This window comes from Aristolochia californica, unplaced genomic scaffold, assembly GCF_029961685.1.
Source record: "Aristolochia californica isolate CCGP_79_NKW_82.1479 unplaced genomic scaffold, dmAriCali1.0.hap1 SCAF_1, whole genome shotgun sequence".
NCBI classification, from domain to species: domain Eukaryota; kingdom Viridiplantae; phylum Streptophyta; class Magnoliopsida; order Piperales; family Aristolochiaceae; genus Aristolochia; species Aristolochia californica.
In genome coordinates, this window is record NW_027181770.1 from 3,550,699 (window position 1) to 3,570,770 (window position 20,072).

The 20,072-nt window shown below is 37.9% G+C and overlaps 3 protein-coding genes and 1 non-coding gene across 6 annotated transcripts; 2 read left to right on the forward strand and 2 right to left on the reverse strand.

The window, feature by feature from the left end:
- Positions 1-13: 13 nt before the first annotated feature.
- On the reverse strand, positions 14-4,411 carry LOC137942734 (calcium-dependent protein kinase 1-like). Its single transcript, XM_068788474.1, has 8 exons — positions 3,581-4,411; positions 2,326-2,469; positions 2,099-2,251; positions 1,584-1,699; positions 1,333-1,500; positions 976-1,103; positions 726-825; positions 14-443 (listed from the first exon to the last, which is right to left on the reverse strand). The coding sequence occupies exons 1-8, from the start codon at positions 4,242-4,244 to the stop codon at positions 360-362; spliced, it is 1,557 nt and encodes a 518-aa protein (XP_068644575.1). The 5' UTR covers positions 4,245-4,411; the 3' UTR covers positions 14-359.
- A 3,197-nt stretch (positions 4,412-7,608) lies between these two features.
- Positions 7,609-14,318, forward strand: LOC137956252 (polynucleotide 3'-phosphatase ZDP-like). 2 transcript variants are annotated; one of them, XM_068803663.1, is made up of 11 exons: positions 7,609-8,108; positions 8,217-8,276; positions 8,584-8,646; positions 8,906-8,983; positions 9,406-9,462; positions 10,009-10,085; positions 11,451-11,532; positions 11,751-11,867; positions 12,400-12,527; positions 13,443-13,512; positions 14,049-14,318. In XM_068803663.1, the coding sequence occupies exons 1-11, from the start codon at positions 7,770-7,772 to the stop codon at positions 14,055-14,057; spliced, it is 1,080 nt and encodes a 359-aa protein (XP_068659764.1). In that variant the 5' UTR covers positions 7,609-7,769; the 3' UTR covers positions 14,058-14,318. The 2 variants fall into 2 exon arrangements, with proteins under 2 accessions (XP_068659764.1, XP_068659755.1); XM_068803654.1 differs by having other exon boundaries at positions 7,613-8,108; positions 14,045-14,318.
- A 1,021-nt stretch (positions 14,319-15,339) lies between these two features.
- LOC137956261 (uroporphyrinogen decarboxylase 1, chloroplastic) lies at positions 15,340-19,196 on the forward strand. 2 transcript variants are annotated; one of them, XM_068803676.1, is made up of 7 exons: positions 15,342-15,460; positions 15,540-15,673; positions 16,225-16,607; positions 17,243-17,527; positions 17,726-17,961; positions 18,516-18,709; positions 18,939-19,196. In XM_068803676.1, the coding sequence occupies exons 1-6, from the start codon at positions 15,438-15,440 to the stop codon at positions 18,682-18,684; spliced, it is 1,230 nt and encodes a 409-aa protein (XP_068659777.1). In that variant the 5' UTR covers positions 15,342-15,437; the 3' UTR covers positions 18,685-18,709; positions 18,939-19,196. The 2 variants fall into 2 exon arrangements, with proteins under 2 accessions (XP_068659786.1, XP_068659777.1); XM_068803685.1 differs by lacking the exon at positions 18,939-19,196 and having other exon boundaries at positions 15,340-15,460; positions 18,516-18,887.
- Positions 19,197-19,233: 37 nt separating this feature from the next.
- On the reverse strand, positions 19,234-19,305 carry TRNAG-UCC (transfer RNA glycine (anticodon UCC)). Its single transcript has one exon. It is a non-coding gene; the product is annotated as a tRNA-Gly (tRNA).
- Positions 19,306-20,072: the final 767 nt, after the last annotated feature.

Genomic DNA, 20,072 nt, shown 5'->3' on the forward strand with positions numbered 1-20,072 from the left:
AAACTATCAACACAAAAGGTTATCAATGCTGTGATAACAACACTGGAAGGAAAAATACAATAATCACAATGTAATACGATCTACATCTCTTTCCCATTGCTTCTGTCGCACCCTTCAAACAAAATATCTGTAAAAGCAATTTAGCACAGAGGTTCCGTAGTTCATTTTCTGTAATTTTAACATGGGATTTGCAGGAGAGATACCATTTGATAGAACACTAACTATAATCTAATGATAGAAAAACAAGTAACCAAAACTATACAGCATGCAAGCTTACATCCATTACAAATTATATAAGACACTATATAATACCAAAATCTGAAGTTACCAGCCATACACCTCTTCCTGACACTGAAGAATTATTTGCGCCTCCGGTTTGGAACCATGATGGGGTTACCTTTCCTCATCATAGCCACAAATTCATCATAATTAATTCTTCCATCCTGCCACAAAGAAAACCAGTCATTATAGTAGAAAAACTCAACTGCATAAAGTTTTACTGTATCTGATGGTTTTGGCACAAAATATATTTCCAAAGAGACTCTCTACTGTCTGTAAGGCTGTAAATATACCTGTCACTGTGAAGCAGCAGCTTAAAAATTAAACTGTACTCAGATATCCAGTAAGACTTAACGTAAAATGGTAGCTAAGTTGTATAATAAAAGAGAGAAATTTAAGTCTCTGTGAATACTAGATTGCAATGACAAAAGTTCAAGGCAGGTTACATGATCTGTGTCCACTTCTGCAATGATCTCCTTTATTGTTTCCTCATCACCCATATTGTACTGCTTGAGGGCTTGCTCCAATTCCTCCACGGTAATGTATCTGCAGAAAGATTAAGTGATAAAAAAAAACACAAAAGATAATTGATCCAAAATTACATGTGAATAAAGTTTAAAGCCTTCAATCTATTTGCCAAAAGGCAGAACACCACCATTCCCAAAAGAAAGGGGGCACTGAGGGGAGGATACTTACCCACTGTTGTCCTTGTCAAAATATTCGAAAGCAGTATACAAATGTTCTTCTTTTTCCATTCTATTCAAGTGCATCGTTGCTGTTATGAATTCAATATAATCAATTGTGCCATTACCATCCACATCAGTCTGAAATGGAATAAGTACTTAATTAAGCAAAAATACCAGCTTTAATAGTAGCAACAGCTTTCAGTAATTAGAGAAAAAGAACCACCCTTCATGTGAGACATGATAGTAATTATTCACTGTAGTATCAAGATAAAGGGTGTCAAAGTTTAAGTAACCACTTGAAAGAACAAAATTCATTAAAAGGGAAATTAAATTCATGAGTCTTAAAGATAAAGATTAGGGATCCTACAGCTTCCATCAGTTGCCTAACTTCAGACTCTGAAAGCTTAGTGCCCAATTTTGGCAGACCAGCTTTCAGTTCTTCAAAAGTGATTGATCCACTGTTATCTGTATCCATAGATTTGAACATCTCTTTCAAGCCCATGATTTCTTCCTCAGAAAGATTCTCAGCAATAACCTGAGTCAAAAAATAATATGGATTCTATTAGTTCAAACTGTCAGGCTGACAATCTTGAGTAGAAAGAATAAGCAAGGTGACACCTTTAAGGCAACTTTTTTAAGATTATTCATTGCCCTGAACTGCTTCATTCTAGTTAAGACTGCACTGTCAATTGGCTTGTCAGGTGCATCCCCGCCCACCCGGACCCATGGATGATCTGCAGTGTTTTCGATGATAAACTGGATTAATCCAGATTCTATAAAAGCTTAGGAAGATAGGTCACAACTTCCAATAAATGCTAGGAAGAACTGTGATGTCTTTTCTTTTTCCTTAAATCAACTGTGATGCCTTTAAAACATTATGCTTAAGATAGCACAAAGTAAAACAATCGAGCAAATGGTCTGAAAATCTCTTATTTTATTTTTAAGAGTTTTGCACTTTTCACTTTTCTTTCCTATTTCATAGTGTTTGGAGCAATAAAACATCTGAAGGAACTGGTATTCTACATGATTTGAAGAGACCTACAACTGACTGCGCAGATACATATGAATAGAAGCTAATACACTTCCTTGATCTTGCCTATGAATGCATCTGGGCGCAAGCAACTAAACCTTACTTAGAACCTCAATTGCTGAAAGTCGCTCTTTAGGATCTGCTCTCAGCATCTTCTTTACTAGTTCTTTTGCCCCACTAGAAATAGATGGCCATGGATCAGATGCAAAATCAATATGCCCATGCAAAACCGCATCAAATATACCCTGCTCAGTTTCTGCATGAGAAAAATGAACAACAGAAATCAAGAGAGATTCACTCGAGGACTCTGCAATTTGTGCTGTAACCCACCTGCCCAGAAAGGAGGTTCTCCACTGAGAAGAATATAAAGTATAACTCCAGCACTCCAAATGTCAGCTTCAGCTCCATAATTTCGCCGTAACACTTCAGGGGCCACATAATATACACTCCCCACAATATCTTTAAACGTCTCTCCTGTATCAATTCATGAGCATGAAAACTGCACATGCTTCTTAAAGATAGTAATATTCTCGGAAATTTAAGGTATACAGGAGATGTTGAATAAAAAGTTTATTCAATTCTAAAAGAAGAACAGCAATGAAGTAATAGAAAACTAACGTTTTACCAATACATAGGCGTCATGATAAAAGCCAAAAGACGTAGGGAATATAAGTTAAGAAGTTGTTACCTAGGCCAAGCATAGGGAGAGTTAAACGCCTGGGTCTCACATGGGCTTCTAATTGTGTAGGAAACTAACTGCATAACTAGGTCTTCACCCACTCCAGAAAACCATTTCTTTGTCTCAAAGACTTACGTTGTCTTGTGTTTCAATTTAATATCTACTTTGCAATTTTCTTCAGAGTTATTTATAATTATTAACAAGACTCAAAGTAGTAGAAACCTATGCACCAAGAAGTTGCTTCTCAAAATAAAAAATAAAAGTTTGTTTCTAATTTGCACAACAGCCGCTTAAGAAAACTGTGACAACTTCCCGGTAATTCCTCGTACTCCATCTTAAGCAAGAGGACTTTGAAACAAACATGGTGTATCGATCAACAATAAGACACTCACTCGTGGTGCAATGCTCGAAACAATTGATAATGGATCCTCCTTATGGCATAAAGTGAGTTTTCTGGTCATGCATTTTCGATTTATATTATCAGAAACTAAGTTGCACAACCTTCCTTAATCCCTATTATAAGATTTCTGGTTGTGCATTTTCAGTTGATATACATCAAGTCTTACCCAGGAAGGCCAACATTACATCCGGCGAACAAGAGTTCTTTTGCTTCATCCGAGAAATTACAAACGAACTTGATCCAAATTTCCGGAGCTCACGTAGTTATACTTGTTAGATATTGAACTGAACCACAGGATGAAGTGAACCACACCTTTTCAATTGATTAAAGGTGGTATTTATATAATTTAGAATAGAAAAAGATAAGTTTTCCCTAATAAGATAATTACAACATGGGATAAAATCCGATAACCGAAGGTATTATACTAATCCCTTATCAATACTGATGAAATAATATTGTCTTCTTGATATTCAGTAGCCAGAAGGGAACAAAGAAATAAAGCCTACCTGGCTTAAAGAAGACGGAAAGACCGAAATCCGTGGCCTTTAATGGTGAGTCGTCTCCCTTGTGCAAAAACAAGAAATTCTCGGGTTTCAGATCTCGATGCATCACCCCCATTGAATGACAGCTATGAACAACAGTAATAATCTCTCTACATAAATCAGCGGCAGCTCGTTCACTATAGTGTCCCTTGGCAATAATCCGATCAAATAGCTCCCCTCCAGCGCAGAGCTCCATCACGAGATTCACCGAATGACGATCCTCGTACGCGCCCTTCAGTTCCACGATATTGCGGTCGCCCGTCAAATGATGCATAATCTGCACCTCCCGGCGGACATCCTCTACGTCGTCGCGATTGATGAGCTTGCGAGTAGCAATAGATTTACAGGCGAATACCTCCTTGGTGTCACGGTGGCTGACGAGGTAAATAACCCCGTACTGGCCGCGGCCTAGTTCTTTGCCGAAAATGTACGTCGATCGGACATCTTCCATCGGCCGGCCTAGGACCCGCCCGATACCAGAAAGCCGCGGCCTGGGTTCGGAAGAAGGAGGCGGGGGAGGATTTGGCCGTGGCGGCGCAGGTTCGTGCGCGGGAAGGACGTGAAGACCGTTGCCAGCAGCGGCGGGATTTGAACCGCCGTCCGCCGGTAAGCCATTGCAGTTCCCCATTACTATTGAGCTTGATGAGTATTTCAGTGTCCTCCGTGGTGTCGGGTTTGACTCAGGCAACTGTGCATGCGAGCTGCTTTTCAGCCTCTTTCCGGACAGACCGAGCGACCAAATCTTCAGATTAGGGGAGAAATCCAACTTCCGACAACTGTGACTAGTCGTTTGCCTTGAAGGGTAAAGACTAGAGAGAATCTAGAGATCAGTGTGTTTTCGATAAGGGCTTAATTTTTCAACAAATTTGGAAGAGGATACACGATTAGTTTTAATTTAATTTAATTTAATTTAATAATTTATTTTTATCATAAATTTAAAATTTTTTTAAAAAAATAAATATATTTTATTACGAAATTAAGTTCCTATAATAATATTTTTTAATAATTAGGAAGCATATTGTCCTAATTCTCTCTCTATGTAGCCCGGGGGCTACTGATTTTCGCGTGTTTATTAAGTTATAAGTATATTACCATTTATTTTGGCTGGGCATTAATGGGACGGATGGGGTCGAAGCTCGGGCGGTCTATTCAATCTTGTGCCGAGCGTCGACACCCACAGAATAGCGGTTCCGACTCGGTTTGACTCGGATACATAAAAATTCGTAACAAATCGGACGAGTTAAATAACGATTTCGCTTATCAACTAACCAGCCGTTCAACTAGAATAGAAGAGTTGAATCCTTCTCTATAACTGTTGTATAGTCTATAACTCAATGGGTTTTATCTATAACTCAACTCAACCTCCCTTTGATGGGAAGTTGTCCCCGGTCAACTTGAAGATGAAGATGAAGATCAGCCGCATTACTCAGTTCAGGAGATAAACTCGTTAGTGGAGCACCAGACTTTATATCATCTGGATGCTGGAGATGAAGCGGAACATCATCTCCACATTATAAAAAATAGAATCTGGTTTCCAACTGTTTTTCCAATCATCCGGATGAAGGAAAGGCCGGGGTTCGAACCATCGATGTCCCTCTCGTCTCCCTGCGCCCTTGACGTCTCTACTCCCTCTCTTGTCTTGGACTCGTTCTTCGGCCTCCGTCTCTCAGTATTGGCCTCTTTCTTGGGCCTCCGTCTCTCAATCTTCTCCTCTTCATTTTGTTTGCCCTCCCTCCCGCACCCCCTCTCTTGTCTCTGTGCCTCCCTCTCTTCTCTTAGACTCGCTCTTTGGTCTCCCTCTCTCACTTCTCTCTCTCTCTCTTATCCCTCTCGGCCTCCCTTTCTTCCCCCTCTTTCTCCCTTTCGGCCTCCGACTCCCTTCTCTCCCTCGCTATTCTCTTTTCCCCCAAAATACTTTCTAATTTCGTTCGATTTCTCTCTTTTCGATTTCGATTTTCTTCGATTTTGACATTTGGGCATCGATTGCTTAATTTCTACTTCGTTTAGGCATAGATTTCACCCTTCAGCTTCGGTTTTCCCCAAATTTCAGAAGGTATGACTAAACCCTATTTTTTCCATTAAATTAGTATTTTATTTGGTTTAATTTTAGTTTCAGTGCCTAATTTGGGGTTATTTGTGCATAATTGTGGGATTTAGGGTTACGGTTTAGGGTCTAAATTCTTGATTCGGGTTAGGGTTTATTTTTAGGGTTTGGTGCTCGGTATTTAAGGCTCCTGGAATTAGGGCTTAGGGTTTATAGTTAAGGATTTATTGTATTTTTAGGGATTAGGGTTTTTAAGGTTTAGGGGGTTTAGGGTTTTAAGGTTTTGGGGATTTTGTGTTTTTAAGGTCTAGGGTTTTTTGGGTTTAGGGTCTGGAATTAGGGTGTAGGGTTTTAAGTTCTGGAATTAGTGTTTAGTGTTTAGAGTTTAGGAGGTGATAGGGTTTAAGGTTTAGGGTTTAGGGAGTGTAGGGTTTTATGGTTTAGGGTTAAGGGTTTATTAGGGTTTTTTTGTCCAATTCAAACAAAGTTGAGTTGCTTACATGGGCGTCTATTAGCCAACGAAACCCGACCCCCATCATTGATGAGGTACAGTTCGTAGTAACTACGAAGTCATATGGGGCTCTACCAGGGGTGTTCGGTGAATTTGGATTTGATGTATATGTTTTTGCATTGTTTAGTGCATTGCAGTAGTGAAAATGGTTTGATTAATTTTGAAATGTTTTAAAATGTTGTTGAAATTTTTTGATAATGGTGAATCTAGTTGATTGATATCGAGTTCTTTTTGACAAGGAATAAATGTTACAAATCTTATTTGAAGAGTCTTCTTCGATAAGACAATATCTTCTAACTTATTTAGACTATCTATCATAAAATGGTTCAACCTACAGTAAAGCTATGCTCCCATGGTTTCTTTTATGGAGAACTGCAACGCTGCAACAGTACAATCCTCCAAATATAACAATAACTCCAACAAAACAGTGTAGGTTTTGGGAAGAGACCTCGCTCGCTTGTATGTATAGAGATTTTCAATTTCAACTTGATGCTTTTCTCATATGTTTCTTATTGCAACTAAAATTTTGCATTAGTTGATTTAATTTATGGAGACGAAACCAACAACAGAACTGTGTAATGGCACATCTACTACAACTTTTGAAGTATTATTGACCCCTCACTCAATAGTTATTATCGAAAGAAATACATAAATAAATAAAATAAACAACATGGGGATTTATCGTGGGAGAATAAACTAAAATCCCACGATAAATCCCTTGTGACCCTAATTCTGAGAAGGCATTCTACGGTAACCATATATCAAATCTGTATATTCAATATAGTTAAAGTATGCATTTGATTAATTAATTAATTTTAATTTTTTAGAAATATATTATTAATTAATACCATGTAAAAAATCCATCTTGTGTTATTAATAAAATACTTTTTTATTTATTATTTATATTTAATTTTTAATTATGCTATTATATTAGTGATTTAATAGTGGTAATTAAAATATTATTAACTCAAGTATTTGATTAATTATTTGGTATAATTAACTAATTTTTTATAATTAATCATGTGCACAATTAATTGGCTTACATAATTATTGTATTAATATGCAAAAAATAGTAATTATTAACTAATATAATATATAATTAATATAATTAGTATATTAATATATTTTAGTTATACATTAAAATAGTTATTCGTGTAGTAATAATATTTGTTTTACCTAAGTTAACGTTTAAATATACTATTACAAGTTACTAATTCCCTTATTTTTCATATTTTTCTCTTTTGGGGCACTAATACTAGAAACTGGTTTCCAATGTTTATGAACTCTTAAACACTAACACTTTGTTTGAAGATAAAGTTCATGTAGATGCATGAAATGAAAATGAAGATGAAGATTACGATGAACTTCAAATTTTTGTTTTGTTGATTAACCCCCATTACCGATTGTTTTTTTGTTTAACCGTGTCATCCCCGCCCCGCCATCCCAGCATCTTTTTTCTTTCCCGCCTCATTTTTCTGTAAGTCGAGCAGCGCCAGCATTCCACACCCTCGGCTCCGATCGATCAAAATGGTCAGAGACAATCTTCTCAAATCATTTCAACTCTGTGCGTCTTGGAAATTCATCACTATTGCCTCTTCATGTTAAAGCTTTGTTACTTATCGCTTCCACCTCAAAACCCTTGGTTTCTTCAACACACTGTTCGTCCGTTCTCATCGTGCTCTTCACATCGATTGTCAAAACCTGTATTGAGATGTTTAATGGCTTCTTCGAAGATCATTGCAGAGTATGCAAAGTCCAATAGATCTTCCTGTAAGAAATGCTTGAAAACGATTGCAGTAAATTCATTGAGGTTGGGTGTAGTAAGTAGAGATCCTCGAGGGTTTGATAGCACAAAATGGCACCACATCGATTGCTTCCCCGTCGGGTCGCAGCCTATTGTATCGGCAGAGGAGATCGGGGGTTTCTCGTCACTGAAGGTGTGGAGATCGTAAAGATTTTTAGTTTCCTTTGGCGTGGTTGCTTTTAGCCAGGAACGTTCCATTTATCTATTGCTTTGGTCTTTTCATTGTCATCTTGGCATTTAGGAGTGCGATCAGGAATCACTGAAGAAGTTGGAGACAGTACCAAATTCGTCCAATGAAAAGGTGAGGGATGATATCGTGCGCAACTCAGATAAACAATGAAGTCAGCAAACGGCACTACAAAACATAAGTCAAAATTAACGTATGATTTTCTGGATTTAGAGCTTTCTTAGTTAGACAGTAACGGGGAATTAGATAGACAATAAAAGCAGTGATAGTTTGTTATAGTGTCTATTTAATTAAGTGCAAGGTCAGCGGGGATCCCCGATGAGAGCATTTGGACTAGATGTTGTTAAAGGATGTTCTCCTCTCAACTCTATCAGTATTCCTTCTCTTTGTTAGTATTGTGTTAGCTTTTAATTCATTTCAGGGTCATGGAAGAGTGGATGCTCCAGAGGACCATTCTGAGCAAACAGAGTCAAAGAAACCAAAGGTAAGGTATCCATCAAGATACCAATCTATTTTTATGCTACTAATTTCCATTTTTATAGCAATAGTTGCAATATTATTCGACAAAAAAGTTAACCCCATCTTAAAAAAAGTTCTTAAGCTTGGACGCATCTAAGTTACTCTTATTCGAATATAATCTATACAGGTGTCTTTTGCTCTCGATATGATGTTCTTTACATGACCACTCTGAAGACGCTGATTTGCCACTTCTTGTATCTTCTCATTTTTTGTTGATGAAACAGCTTCAGTTGTCAGAAAATGGAAAGGAAGCTGAAGTGAAGATAGTTTTTTCTGCTGCTGACGTCAAAAACAACTATAAGGTTGTATGTTTTCTGCCTTTTATTTTATTTAGCTCTTGTTTGCATGTTTGAAACTGCACTTCAGCCTTGAATGGTGATGATGACTATGATCATATAACATCAAGTTTTGGGGTTCAAATTTTAAAAATACTATAGATTACTCTCAAAAGAATTATTTGCATTGAATAAGTATCTATTTTGTTAAAAAAATATATATAAACAACGAAACCATGCTTCATGCTTGGTCAGATGACCTTCTCTCATCTTGCTGCTTTGAAAAGAACCTGAGATTCTACTAAAATCTTTTGAACCATTTTAAGCAGTTTAAAAGGACTCCTTTTTGGTGATATCTTCTTCCTTGTTGGCTTTTAAATTTATGTTGACTCCATTTTATCTTACATTTGCTGTTTTAGCTTCTAATATCAGTCTGGTTACTGGTTCAGGATGTAAAACTCATGCCGAAGTGGAAAGCTTTGCAAACACTTATTTTTCTGGAACAGGTGCTCAACTTTTCTCTTCTTGCTCCTACTCTTGAACCTTAGTAAAATTTGAAATGTTGATCAATGTTTTACAATTGGGTGAGTTGTAAAAGTTGAATTTGGCTCTGTTAGAACTAGCATGACACTCCACCTTAATAGACAAGCAGGCTCTGGTTGCATGGTGTGTTGTAGTAGCTTTTTAATTTGAGATCCTTTTTTGTAAACTTACCTGGGTGTAAAATTTCACAGTTCTCGTTTCAAAGGTCTTCTTGATTCAGCAGTTGCTGCATAAGAGTACGGGAAATTTTTATTCATGTTTGACCATGTACTTTTATCTTGTTCTGTTCTCTAATGTTTGTCTCAATCGATTATATTCATGTTTTCCCTCTAGCTTTGGGTACTCTTTAGTTGATAAAGTAAATCACATGTCTACAATCAGTGAATCATCATGAACATAATGTTTATTACAGATATGCTGATGTCATCTACATCAATCTTCTTTGTCGCTTTGGCTCTATTTTTTTCTAGTTCCATTGCTATACACATATGGTTTATGTACTTGCATAGGATGATGGCCTTCACTCTTCGGAGAAAATAGCTGCATTTGATTTTGATGGGTGTCTTGCGAATACATCTGTGAGAAGGTAAAACGATTCTGCCACACTCCAAAGTTCATCCTTACAAATGCTCTTCTCTTCTTCATACTTAATGATCCTTGACAAATCCATACTATTAAATTGGCATTTTAAGAAAAAAGTACATTATTGTGCGCATTTCCATGAAATGTGTACCAATGGGAAAACATACCGAAGGGGCACCAAATCTATTGTGCCATCTTGCTTTGATGGATGGGTTTCCAGTGAAATTGGGCTAAGTCAATGTGCATTTTGGATGGAATATGCAGGTCATATGCCACTGTTTGGATTGATCTCACATCATTAGCTGCCTTTTAAATTTTGTTGTTTCTCTTGTTGAACTTTTGATTTGCACATTTATTAATGGCCATTTTTTGCAATCGCAAGCCAAAAAGAGTTTAAAACATTCATTTGTTTTTTATCCTTCTATGCTGATTTAGACTGATGCCGTCTACAGTTAGACATTGTAAAAGTCAAGGACTTTAATGTTTCTGCACACTGACCCCCTGTTAGTGATATGTCTTGGGAGATACTTGTGCATTTATATGTTGATGAAAAAATGGTTCATCAAATGTATTGAATTACTGAAGTAATTGATCGTTCTTGAAGCTTGTGTACTAACAGCACATACTTGTCCAGGTGTTTTCTTTTTTATTTAGACATGTACTATGTCATGTACTAGCCCCTTCTTTTGATTGATAGCTGGCATAAAACTTCAATCACTTATTATAACATGATTTCAAATTATCAAATTGTGAAATGCTTGGTCATCACTTTTGCTGTGACGTCCAGTAGTGGGCTTTTGGTATACCGGTTCCCTGTGACATGCAAATCTAGTGGAGCAACTCATAAAGGTTTTATACACCCCTTGAACATATCTGGGAAAAGGCTTTGAGGAAGAAGAAGATTGCATCTGCCTACAACTTGGTCCAAATTTCACTGCAAAGTGGGTATGGACCGTTGTTTTCTAGCCATGTCAAGTCTTTTGATGTTAATGTACATCAAGATGGTCTCCAACGTATCTTGATCTTCATGATTCCATTGAAGTCATCTCTGCAGAAAACCTTGAAGGGGCCTTCAGGGTAATCTAAGATTGTGGTTTGTTCATGCACATCAAGATGGTCTCCAACTTATCTCTATCTTCATGATTCCATTGAAGTCATCCCTGCGGTAAAACAATGGAAAGTCGTTTAGGATTATCTAATCTATGGTTTCATATGGAAGTGAAGTGATTAATTCTTTTGAATTGATTGGCACACAAAAACTTGATAGGTCTATGTCCTTTTTAACTGTTAACTGTAGTCGTTTCAGATGAACATTGACTCTAAGCAAAGACAAGCGTGTTGATTGTTGAAGTTTCTTCTGCACATTCAGGGTAGGTCCAGATGCTTGGTCCCTTCTATATGCTTCAATACCAGAAAAGCTCCAGTGCTTGTATAGGGATGGCTATAAGCTGGTTTGTTTCTCTTTTCTTTCTTATGCATGTTATGAATATTAAATGCTTTCTGTTGGATTAGTCTGTGTGGAGTTGGACTTTTTTTGTTGAAGAATGTGTTGCTCTGCTGAACTGTTTAACATTTTGAAGTTGCTAAATAATTTAAGCCAGAAGAAGTCTGTGCCACTTATTTTTTGAGAAAAGTTTATGCCACTAATGATGTATCTCTTTGTGTCCAGGTTATCTTTACAAATGAATCCAACATTGAACGCTGGAAGAACAAGAGACAGCAAGCTGTTGACTCCAAAATAGGACGCCTGAACAATTTCATTAAGTGTGTCAAAGTGCCAATTCAGGTTTAACTGGAAAGAGATTTTAATGTTATTTTTCAAAAAAAACTTATCCTTTAGCACCCAATATCCATCATCATATCGGCAGAGCCCTGTTGACTTGGGGTCAATAATGAATTTCCCTCCATTCTGCTTTATCATCTGCTAGCTCCATTAATAGGTAATGGGTGACAGCACAGAATAAGTGGATTCAAATTCATGTTTTAATGATCAACAAAAGTTTTTTTTTTGCTTTGAATGTGTCACAATCATCATTGGGCAATTAATGTTGACCAGAAATTATCACACAATGCTTCTTCTTATAAAGTCCATTATTCATTTCGTTTTGAACCATTTCTCATCGTAGTTTAAAAGAAGGAAGTCCATGCATCCCTAGAAGGACGAGCTCAAACAAACCGAGAACTTGATGTTGTTTGAGATGTACTTCCAAGAAATATTACCATCATTATTATTTCTACTGAGAAACCAGATATTGTTACTTATTAGGGGTTCTTGACAATTTTGAACACTTTTTCTTATTTAATATGTTCTCCTGCAGGTTTTTATAGCTTGTGGGATGGGGAAAAGCAAAGACGGAATTGATGATCCATTTCGAAAGCCAAAACCTGGAATGTGGAGAATAATGGAGAAATACTTCAACTCTGGCCTCCCTGTCGATATGAACCAGTTATTTCATCTTCCTTTCTATTCATATGCAACTTTTCAGCATAGTTCCTTCTTGTTTAAAGCTTCAAACAACGTACTAATAGTCATGTGAATATTTATTTTCTCATGTAAAAAAATTCTGAATGCCATTATGTGTCCTCAAGTGGATAAATTCTGCTGTCTTTTGAAATGGACACTGTGCTGGAGCTGATATTTGGGGTCCTCAGTGCTAGATGATTGAATGTGAATGGTGAAAAGGAGCAGGTTATGTTAGTTCAAGCTAAAAATACTTGTTCTTGGAGGAGTTTTATGCTTATTTTCTTGATGGAAAAGACCCTAATTTTAGGATCTAAATTGATTATTAGTGACTCATGATTTCTAAGGCCACTCATTTTGCTGCTGGTCTGTTTGAGATAATTGGCTGCTCAGTCTCACTAAAATTATGCATTGACAACTGAAACGTATAACTGTTTCGTCAGAAAGAATCCAGGTGCTAAACTTGCAAGTCTTGCATTATTTGCTGGAGTTGAATGTTTTCAGAATGAAAGTATTTTGTAAAAAATCTCTTCTAGGTTGTGTTATGTTCTTCCTTTTTTTATCCTTAATTTCCAGTAAAGCTTGGAATGTAAAGCTTGAGTAGCTCTAAATCATGAGATCCTTCTAGGATGTTCTTTGTGCCTCAGACTGATACATGATAGGGCATTATATTGTCTTGCTTTTTTGCATGTGGGGCTGGGTTCATATTACATTTCATGATTGATTTTCATATGACGGATGCCAAAGTGACAGCCTGAATGCCCAATTTACTGGTTGTTGGCCACCTGAGATCTCTTTGCTGCGCCTGGGCAAATCTTCCAAGTGGCAGAACCCTGATTTATTGGGTGGTCAATGGCTCACTTCTTCACATGGTTTAATGAATGTGATTTCTTCATTCAGATCCTTTTATGTTGGGGATGCAGCTGGGAGAGCTACTGACCATAGTGATGCTGATAAGAAGTTTGCGGAGGTAAAGTCTTCTTCATTTCTGCTTCTTGTTGTTGTTTTTGTTGTATTGTGCTGCTTTTCTTCAATAACTTTTTTTACCATGAAATGTTATTTCATGTTATTTTTGAACGTGTAATGTTAACTATCTTGGCTTCATGATAAAATTATCAAAAAAGGAATTATCTGATTGCTTCAATCCCAGCTATGGATATTTCATAGACAATGGCCCCTGAATGATCTGTACGGAATATGCTAGTGGAGCTATTCCAGTTCTGTTGGATGAGTTTGAGCCCTAAACTGAGCGAATTCTCAGTTTTTTTGTCCTGGTTACCGTTCTATTTATTTTAGCCCTTTGAGTCACATCCACTAATTCTCTGTGTCTGTATTAATTGTTTAGTTTCTTGTTCTTTTGTTTGCATTAACTCAATTTGTCTGTGGTGCGGTTCATCCTCATGATTTTGTTACAACTTATGGTTAAAATTGTCACTTTTAGCTTTATCCAATATAAGACAAGAAAGAAAACCCGCTTCATTCTGTTTCTGTTTCTGTTACAGGCAGTGGGGTTGAAATTCTACCTTCCAGAGGAGTATTTTGGGAACTAACGATGAAAGAACTGATTGAGATGCTTTTATGGGATGCATTTTCTGGTATATTTTAAGCTGGGTCAACTGGACAAAGTGGGTTTTTAAACAAGGGTTTGTAATCTTCTGCCAATTTTACTGGCGGGAATGCTGTTATAGTTGGTACCAGAAAAACAGCAAAGTTCAGTTATATGACATTTGATATAATATTATTCTTAAAGAACGCTTCATAGATAATGAACATATAGCAAAGGTAAATTTGTCTATTTATGTTGTTGAACTTGATTTTTAGATTTTATCCCTCACTTCCATGTTGGGTCATTGTTTTTAAGGTGTCACTGTTCACGTTTGTTTTAGCTGTTAGGTGAAGGCGACTTATGCTTTCTGCTCTCTTTCAATACATGAAAAGCCTCTCGAATTGCTGAAGATCGCTTTAGAATGACTTGTGGAGGATACTGAATATATGGATCAGTAAAAGGTAATAGACATGCAGACCCCTCTAGACGATGTTATCTTTCTGTAGAAAAGAATGTCGCCAATATAAGTTTGTGGCAGCAGCATTTGCTGTATTGCTTCTTAGTGGTTACTACCGTATGCTGCGTGGAATAGACGGCGACCCCCTCCCCAAAGCAACTGCCCCTTGCGGTGAAAGATTTTGCACAGGGGACCAAGAAGGCGTGCTGAACCAACGAGGGATGATGGGAGAGGTGGGTTCACGTCGTCTCCTTTCAACAGTATAATTATATTCTTTTAAAAAATTGGTTTTAACTTTTACTTCTCGAGTCTTATCTATTAATACATAGGCTCTTTCTAAAACATAGTAGATATATTATACAATTTGGAAAAAAAAGAATTATGAAATTGCTGGTTGGTTGGTATTATTAGTTCAGTCTCCTTTCCCTCTTATAAATTTTTATATATATAAATATTTAATATTAAAATATTAAATTAAGGAAAATAATTAATTAAAAAGTTTGTGTTTATATTTATTAAATAAAAATGTATTAAAAGAAAAGTGTATAAGATGCGTGAACACCGACTACAGCAAAGTTGACGAACCTTATAGTTTTTACCATGCTATATTTCTAATTCAAGAGGGAGTTCATGATTGGCCAAACGTAGACCTATTTTATCTGTTAAGAGCAAGTGAGAGGCCCGTGGCGTCTTCGAACTTCAGAGTTGATCAGAAGATAGATTTCCGCTTGAAGACGTGGCGCGATTTGGAGATCGGATGAGAGGCGCAACATCTGCTGCTATCGGTCGGGGTCGTTAAGAAGCGAACTAACTGAACAGAAGCGCGCGCGAAAACCCCATTTTCAGCCCTTTCGGCGACAGCGCCTCCTGATAAACTACTCTCCTTTCTCACATGAGTTCCTCTCCACTGTCCAGGTGAGTCAACCATCTCGCTCCTTCTTCCTCCCTACCCATATTTATCCAACTCTGGTTACCATTTGTTACTCTATTTCAGTGGCTGCTGTTCTATACGTTGGAGCTCGTCCACCTCATTTTTGGGGCCTGGATGTCTTTGCAATGGAAGAGCGAGAATTAGGGTTTACTCTTCGAAATCTAGGCAAGGTTTTCCAAGAGCAACTCTCAGCACTGGTATTTCCTTGCTCTCTGTTCTGCTCTTTACACTTTTCAGTAAATTCAAATTTTACTTGCCGAATGTTTTATTTCATGGCAATGCGCTGCTTTTTAGACCTGCTAGTAGGGTGTGTGATCCTTTATCTCTTTGTTTTACATGCTTGCTTGTATATAGTATGGATTTCTTTGATGGACTCTAAAAACAAGCTTAAATGCAAAACGTTGGGCACCGCTTCAGTCTTCTATATTCAATAGGAAAATTTATGAATTATGAGATAATTTGAAGCTTAGAAGCACGCACTAGTACCTTCTGAAGTTTTCCTGTGGATATATTTTGTGCATTGTGAACAATGAGTGCAAATCTGATGAAGAAATTCAACTCCATCTAGTTAAGGATCATCCTGGAGATAATCGGATCGAGCATTAATGGTTTGTTGGTGTGTCTTACTTGGTCTGCTATTTTGCTCTTTCTCCAAAAGTGGCATTTGCATATATGCATTTCCTTTTTGGATTTCTCAAGGTTCAGTTGACTCACTCTCTCTCTCTCTCTCTCTCACTCTCACCTTCAGATCCACTTCTAGTTCAAGCTGCCAGAGGAGAGGGAATCAGCCGGCCTCCAGCGTGGATGATGCGCCAAGCTGGAAGGTATATGGCTGTTTACAGAAAGCTTGCAGAGAAACATCCATCCTTCAGAGAAAGATCAGAGACAACTGATCTCATTGTGGAAATATCTTTGCAGCCTTGGAAAGCTTTTCAGCCCGATGGGGTCATCATTTTTTCAGACATACTTACGCCTTTACCAGCATTTGGTGTTCCATTTGACATAGAAGAAGTAAAGGGTCCTGTTATTCACTCTCCAATTCATTCTGAAGATGGGCTGAAAGCATTGCATCCTATCAACCTTGAGAAACTTCACTTTGTCGGAGAATCACTACAAATCTTACGCAAGGAGGTACATATTTTTTCTCCTCAAAATCATGTTAGTCTATTCAATTAGTTTTGGTCACATCGATTCTGTAACTAGATGGAAAGTTCTATTCCAATTTGTTGAAGTGATTGGATGCTCATTCAACTCATAAGACTAGAAATATAGGCAATATTTATATTTTGACTCTAATCTATGTTGATACCGCATCTTTTAGACAACTGGGATTCAAGATTTTAGGATTTTTTGAATTTGGATGACGGGTGACTAGGATTGGCCCTCTGTGCTGAAGCTTCTCTATTGTTCTTCTCATTCATTCTAGCAATTGCAAGACCTATTCTTAGAGAATTCTGACTTGATTGGCATTTTAAGGGCAAGAGCTTGTTGATATGCAAAAGTCAAGGCTATTCCTGATATATTATAGAGCTCTCCAGAGTCAGTTAGCTGTTTGGTATTTCCAAAGAATTGGTGATGAAGTTGCTTTTAAGTTTAATATCTGTCTGATTTCAAAGGATGTGGCTTGGATTTTCTGGTCTATGTTTTAATTTAGTCACATGATTTGATAACAGTGCATAAATGAGAAAATATGTTCCTTATACAAGAATGACCTCATATTCTTTCATCTCTTTCGATTCAACATGCAGTTCACTTGTCTTGTTTAGGTTGGAGAAAAAGCAGCTGTTCTTGGTTTTGTAGGTGCACCATGGACAATTGCCACATACATTGTCGAAGGGGGTACAACTCGTACATACACAAATATTAAAGGCATGTGCCATACTGCCCCACATGTATTGAGGGCTCTTCTCTGTCACCTGACACGGGCAATATCTGACTATATCATTTTTCAAGTAAATTCTGGAGCACAATGCATACAGATCTTTGATTCATGGGGTGGACAGCTGCCACCTCATATGTGGGAGCTCTGGTCAAAACCTTACATAGAGGAGGTACTTCCAGCACCAATTTAACTTAATTTTCATATTGTTGTCATTTTTTAAAATTCTGTCCCTATGCAGAAAGGGGGAAGAAACAACAGAAGCTTGCTTGCTTTGATGCAGTAGGTTCTACTTGGGTTCATCCCTTCCTGTGGTTACCTGATGGCTGGCTATACTGTTACTCATCATTTTGCATAATCTGAATGCCAGATAGTGAATGCAGTGAAGAAAGAGTGTCCTGACACACCACTTGTCCTCTATATAAATGGTAACGGTGGCCTTCTTGAGCGCATGAAAGGAATAGGGGTTGATGTCATTGGGCTTGATTGGACAGTAGATATGGCTGATGGGAAAAGGCGATTGGGTGATGGAGTTAGTGTCCAAGGAAATGTTGATCCAGCTTATCTATTTGGCCCTCTTCCTGCCTTGACAGATGAAATTCACAGGTTATTTTTGCTCTGCTCTGTTACATGTTATAAGTGCCTCTTGATGTTTAGATCAAAGGTACTATGAGGCTCCTAGTTCCTATCCCCTCACTTTTATCATATAAATCTTCAGCCAGAAATATAGCTTCTTCACCTCCTCATCTAGCAAAAGACGTTAGTGTGGCCATTTATTCTCTGCCAACGAGGGAACAGGATCTGTATCAGAAACATCCTGTCACCAAAAATAGTTGGGGAAATGCATTCTGTTGTGAAGAAGGTATACACCAGTTAACCGATATTTCTGACCCTTCCATGGCTTGGATGGAGTGCTACGCTCTCTGGGTCTGAATCTTCACTGCCAAGTATTGCCAAGGTTTTAAAATATTTGCTAGGCCTATAGGAACTCTGGATTTTTGTTTGGTTTTGAGTATGAATTAGAGTAAATTAGTTTAGATGATTTTTTTACGAGTAGGAAATGGAACCCAGTGGCGACTCCATCAACCTGAAGTCTGTCAATATATTCATTAATTGATACGTGATATTGGTATAGAAAACTAACTAATACCATTTGGCAGGGTTGTGAGATGTGCTGGACGGAGAGGACACATTCTCAATCTGGGCCATGGTGTCCTCGTCGGAACTCCTGAAGAAGCAGTGAAACATTTCTTTGATGTTGTAAGAGGACTAAAATACGATACTCCCCGTGAAGCTTCTGCAACAGGACAACTCAGTTCGGTGGTTTGAAGATGGATGACTCTTGACTAACAAGGTATCATTTCAGACAGCGTTTTGAATGATTACAAGCTGCAGAATCCAATAAATTCTAAGTGGGTTTGTTTTCCAGTTCTCAAGTGTGGCAATTTGTTTGTTGAGAAGTCATGTCAAGATTTATTGATCCCAATGTTGCTTGAAAATGGGATAAAAGGGGCTGTGCTACATCTGGTTTTTAAATCTGGAATTCGATTATTGCTAATTTTAAACGTTCAAATTGATTGCAGGATGAAAAAAGCTGCGGGCCACCGGCTTTAATCATGTGTTACAGTACGTGTTCCGATATCAAGTAATGCATTGTGTTCGAAATGTACCCGACATGTTACGGGTACCTTAAACAAAACCATTTTTAGTCCTCGGAGCACGGAAGAATAAGATGCAGGGTCCGTTTTATGCTCACAGGTGTATTTTTTATAGAACTCAACAACCATGCTTATCACGTTACGTGATATGAATCATAATATGGTGTTCGTTTCGGAGAGTTATTAAGGGTTCCTAATTGCAAAAAAGTAGAAAACCATATGCGTCTGCCGGGAGTCGAACCCGGGTCTATTGCTTGGAAGGCAATTATCCTAGCCGTTGGACTACAAACGCGTCGATGTCGATTTGTAAAATTATGACAATATCTTGTGTTTCTCATCATCGTCAGTCTAAAGACCACAGAAGAAAGGTAGGTGAGATTTTGAATTTGGTGATCGCCGTCGATCATTCAGTGCTCCCATTTCTCTGAAAGAATAGTCACCAACATCTTCTTCCGTTAAAATTAACCAGGAAAACATAAAACGCCGCTTGTTCGGATGCTGAGCCACGCCCTCTGAATGTCAGTCCACATTCAAATCTGGGTCCTTGAAGTAGGAACTACTTAAATTGAGGTTCTGAGCAGTGGTACCATTGATCAGAAATGCAGATACATTATCGTTCATTTACCGTCAGAAACGGTGGAGTTAGTAAATGAATTCACAGAAAATAATAACCGAACAAGTCTGACGACACGGAATCTGTCAGAACCCTCTGCCCACCGATGACCGAAGACGAAGAGTCGTTTATTTTTCCTCACAGAAACCTTAACATTGAGAGAGAGACTCCCTCCCTCCCTCCACCTCCGGCGGTCGGGCCTCATTCATCCCTCTTCTCCATTGAGCGAGACGGTCTCGTACGGCTCTTCCCGCAGGAGGTTCGCCTTTTACAAGAACCGCCCGAGTCACGCAATGGCGTCATCTGACCTTTGACCTAATTTTTCGCTTCTGGCAAAAATAAATGAAAACACGAGTATACGCGTCCTTCTTCGTAGACGGAAAGTGTTAGGGGTATAAAGGGAAAACCAGGTTTATAATGACAGTGATTTTCGGAGAATTCCTGTC

What these genes read in the sequence shown, in the direction of transcription:
- LOC137956252 (XM_068803654.1), top strand. Translation starts at nt 7,770, where the DNA reads ATGTTAAAGCTTTGTTACTTATCGCTTCCACCTCAAAACCCTTGGTTT. An exon ending in GCGAATACATCTGTGAGAAG is followed by an intron (nt 10,086 to 11,450) that starts GTAAAACGATTC and finishes CTGCACATTCAG; the next exon opens with GGTAGGTCCAGATGCTTGGT. An exon ending in ATAGGGATGGCTATAAGCTG is followed by an intron (nt 11,533 to 11,750) that starts GTTTGTTTCTCT and finishes CTTTGTGTCCAG; the next exon opens with GTTATCTTTACAAATGAATC.
- LOC137956261 (XM_068803685.1), top strand. Translation starts at nt 15,438, where the DNA reads ATGAGTTCCTCTCCACTGTCCAG. An exon ending in AAGAGCAACTCTCAGCACTG is followed by an intron (nt 15,674 to 16,224) that starts GTATTTCCTTGC and finishes TCTCACCTTCAG; the next exon opens with ATCCACTTCTAGTTCAAGCT. An exon ending in TACAAATCTTACGCAAGGAG is followed by an intron (nt 16,608 to 17,242) that starts GTACATATTTTT and finishes TGTCTTGTTTAG; the next exon opens with GTTGGAGAAAAAGCAGCTGT.
- LOC137942734 (XM_068788474.1), bottom strand. Translation starts at nt 4,244, where the DNA reads ATGGGGAACTGCAATGGCTTACCGGCGGACGGCGGTTCAAATCCCGCC. An exon ending in TTCAGCAATTGAGGTTCTAA is followed by an intron (nt 1,700 to 2,098) that starts GTAAGGTTTAGT and finishes AAAACACTGCAG; the next exon opens with ATCATCCATGGGTCCGGGTG. An exon ending in TTAAAAAAGTTGCCTTAAAG is followed by an intron (nt 1,501 to 1,583) that starts GTGTCACCTTGC and finishes TTTTTGACTCAG; the next exon opens with GTTATTGCTGAGAATCTTTC.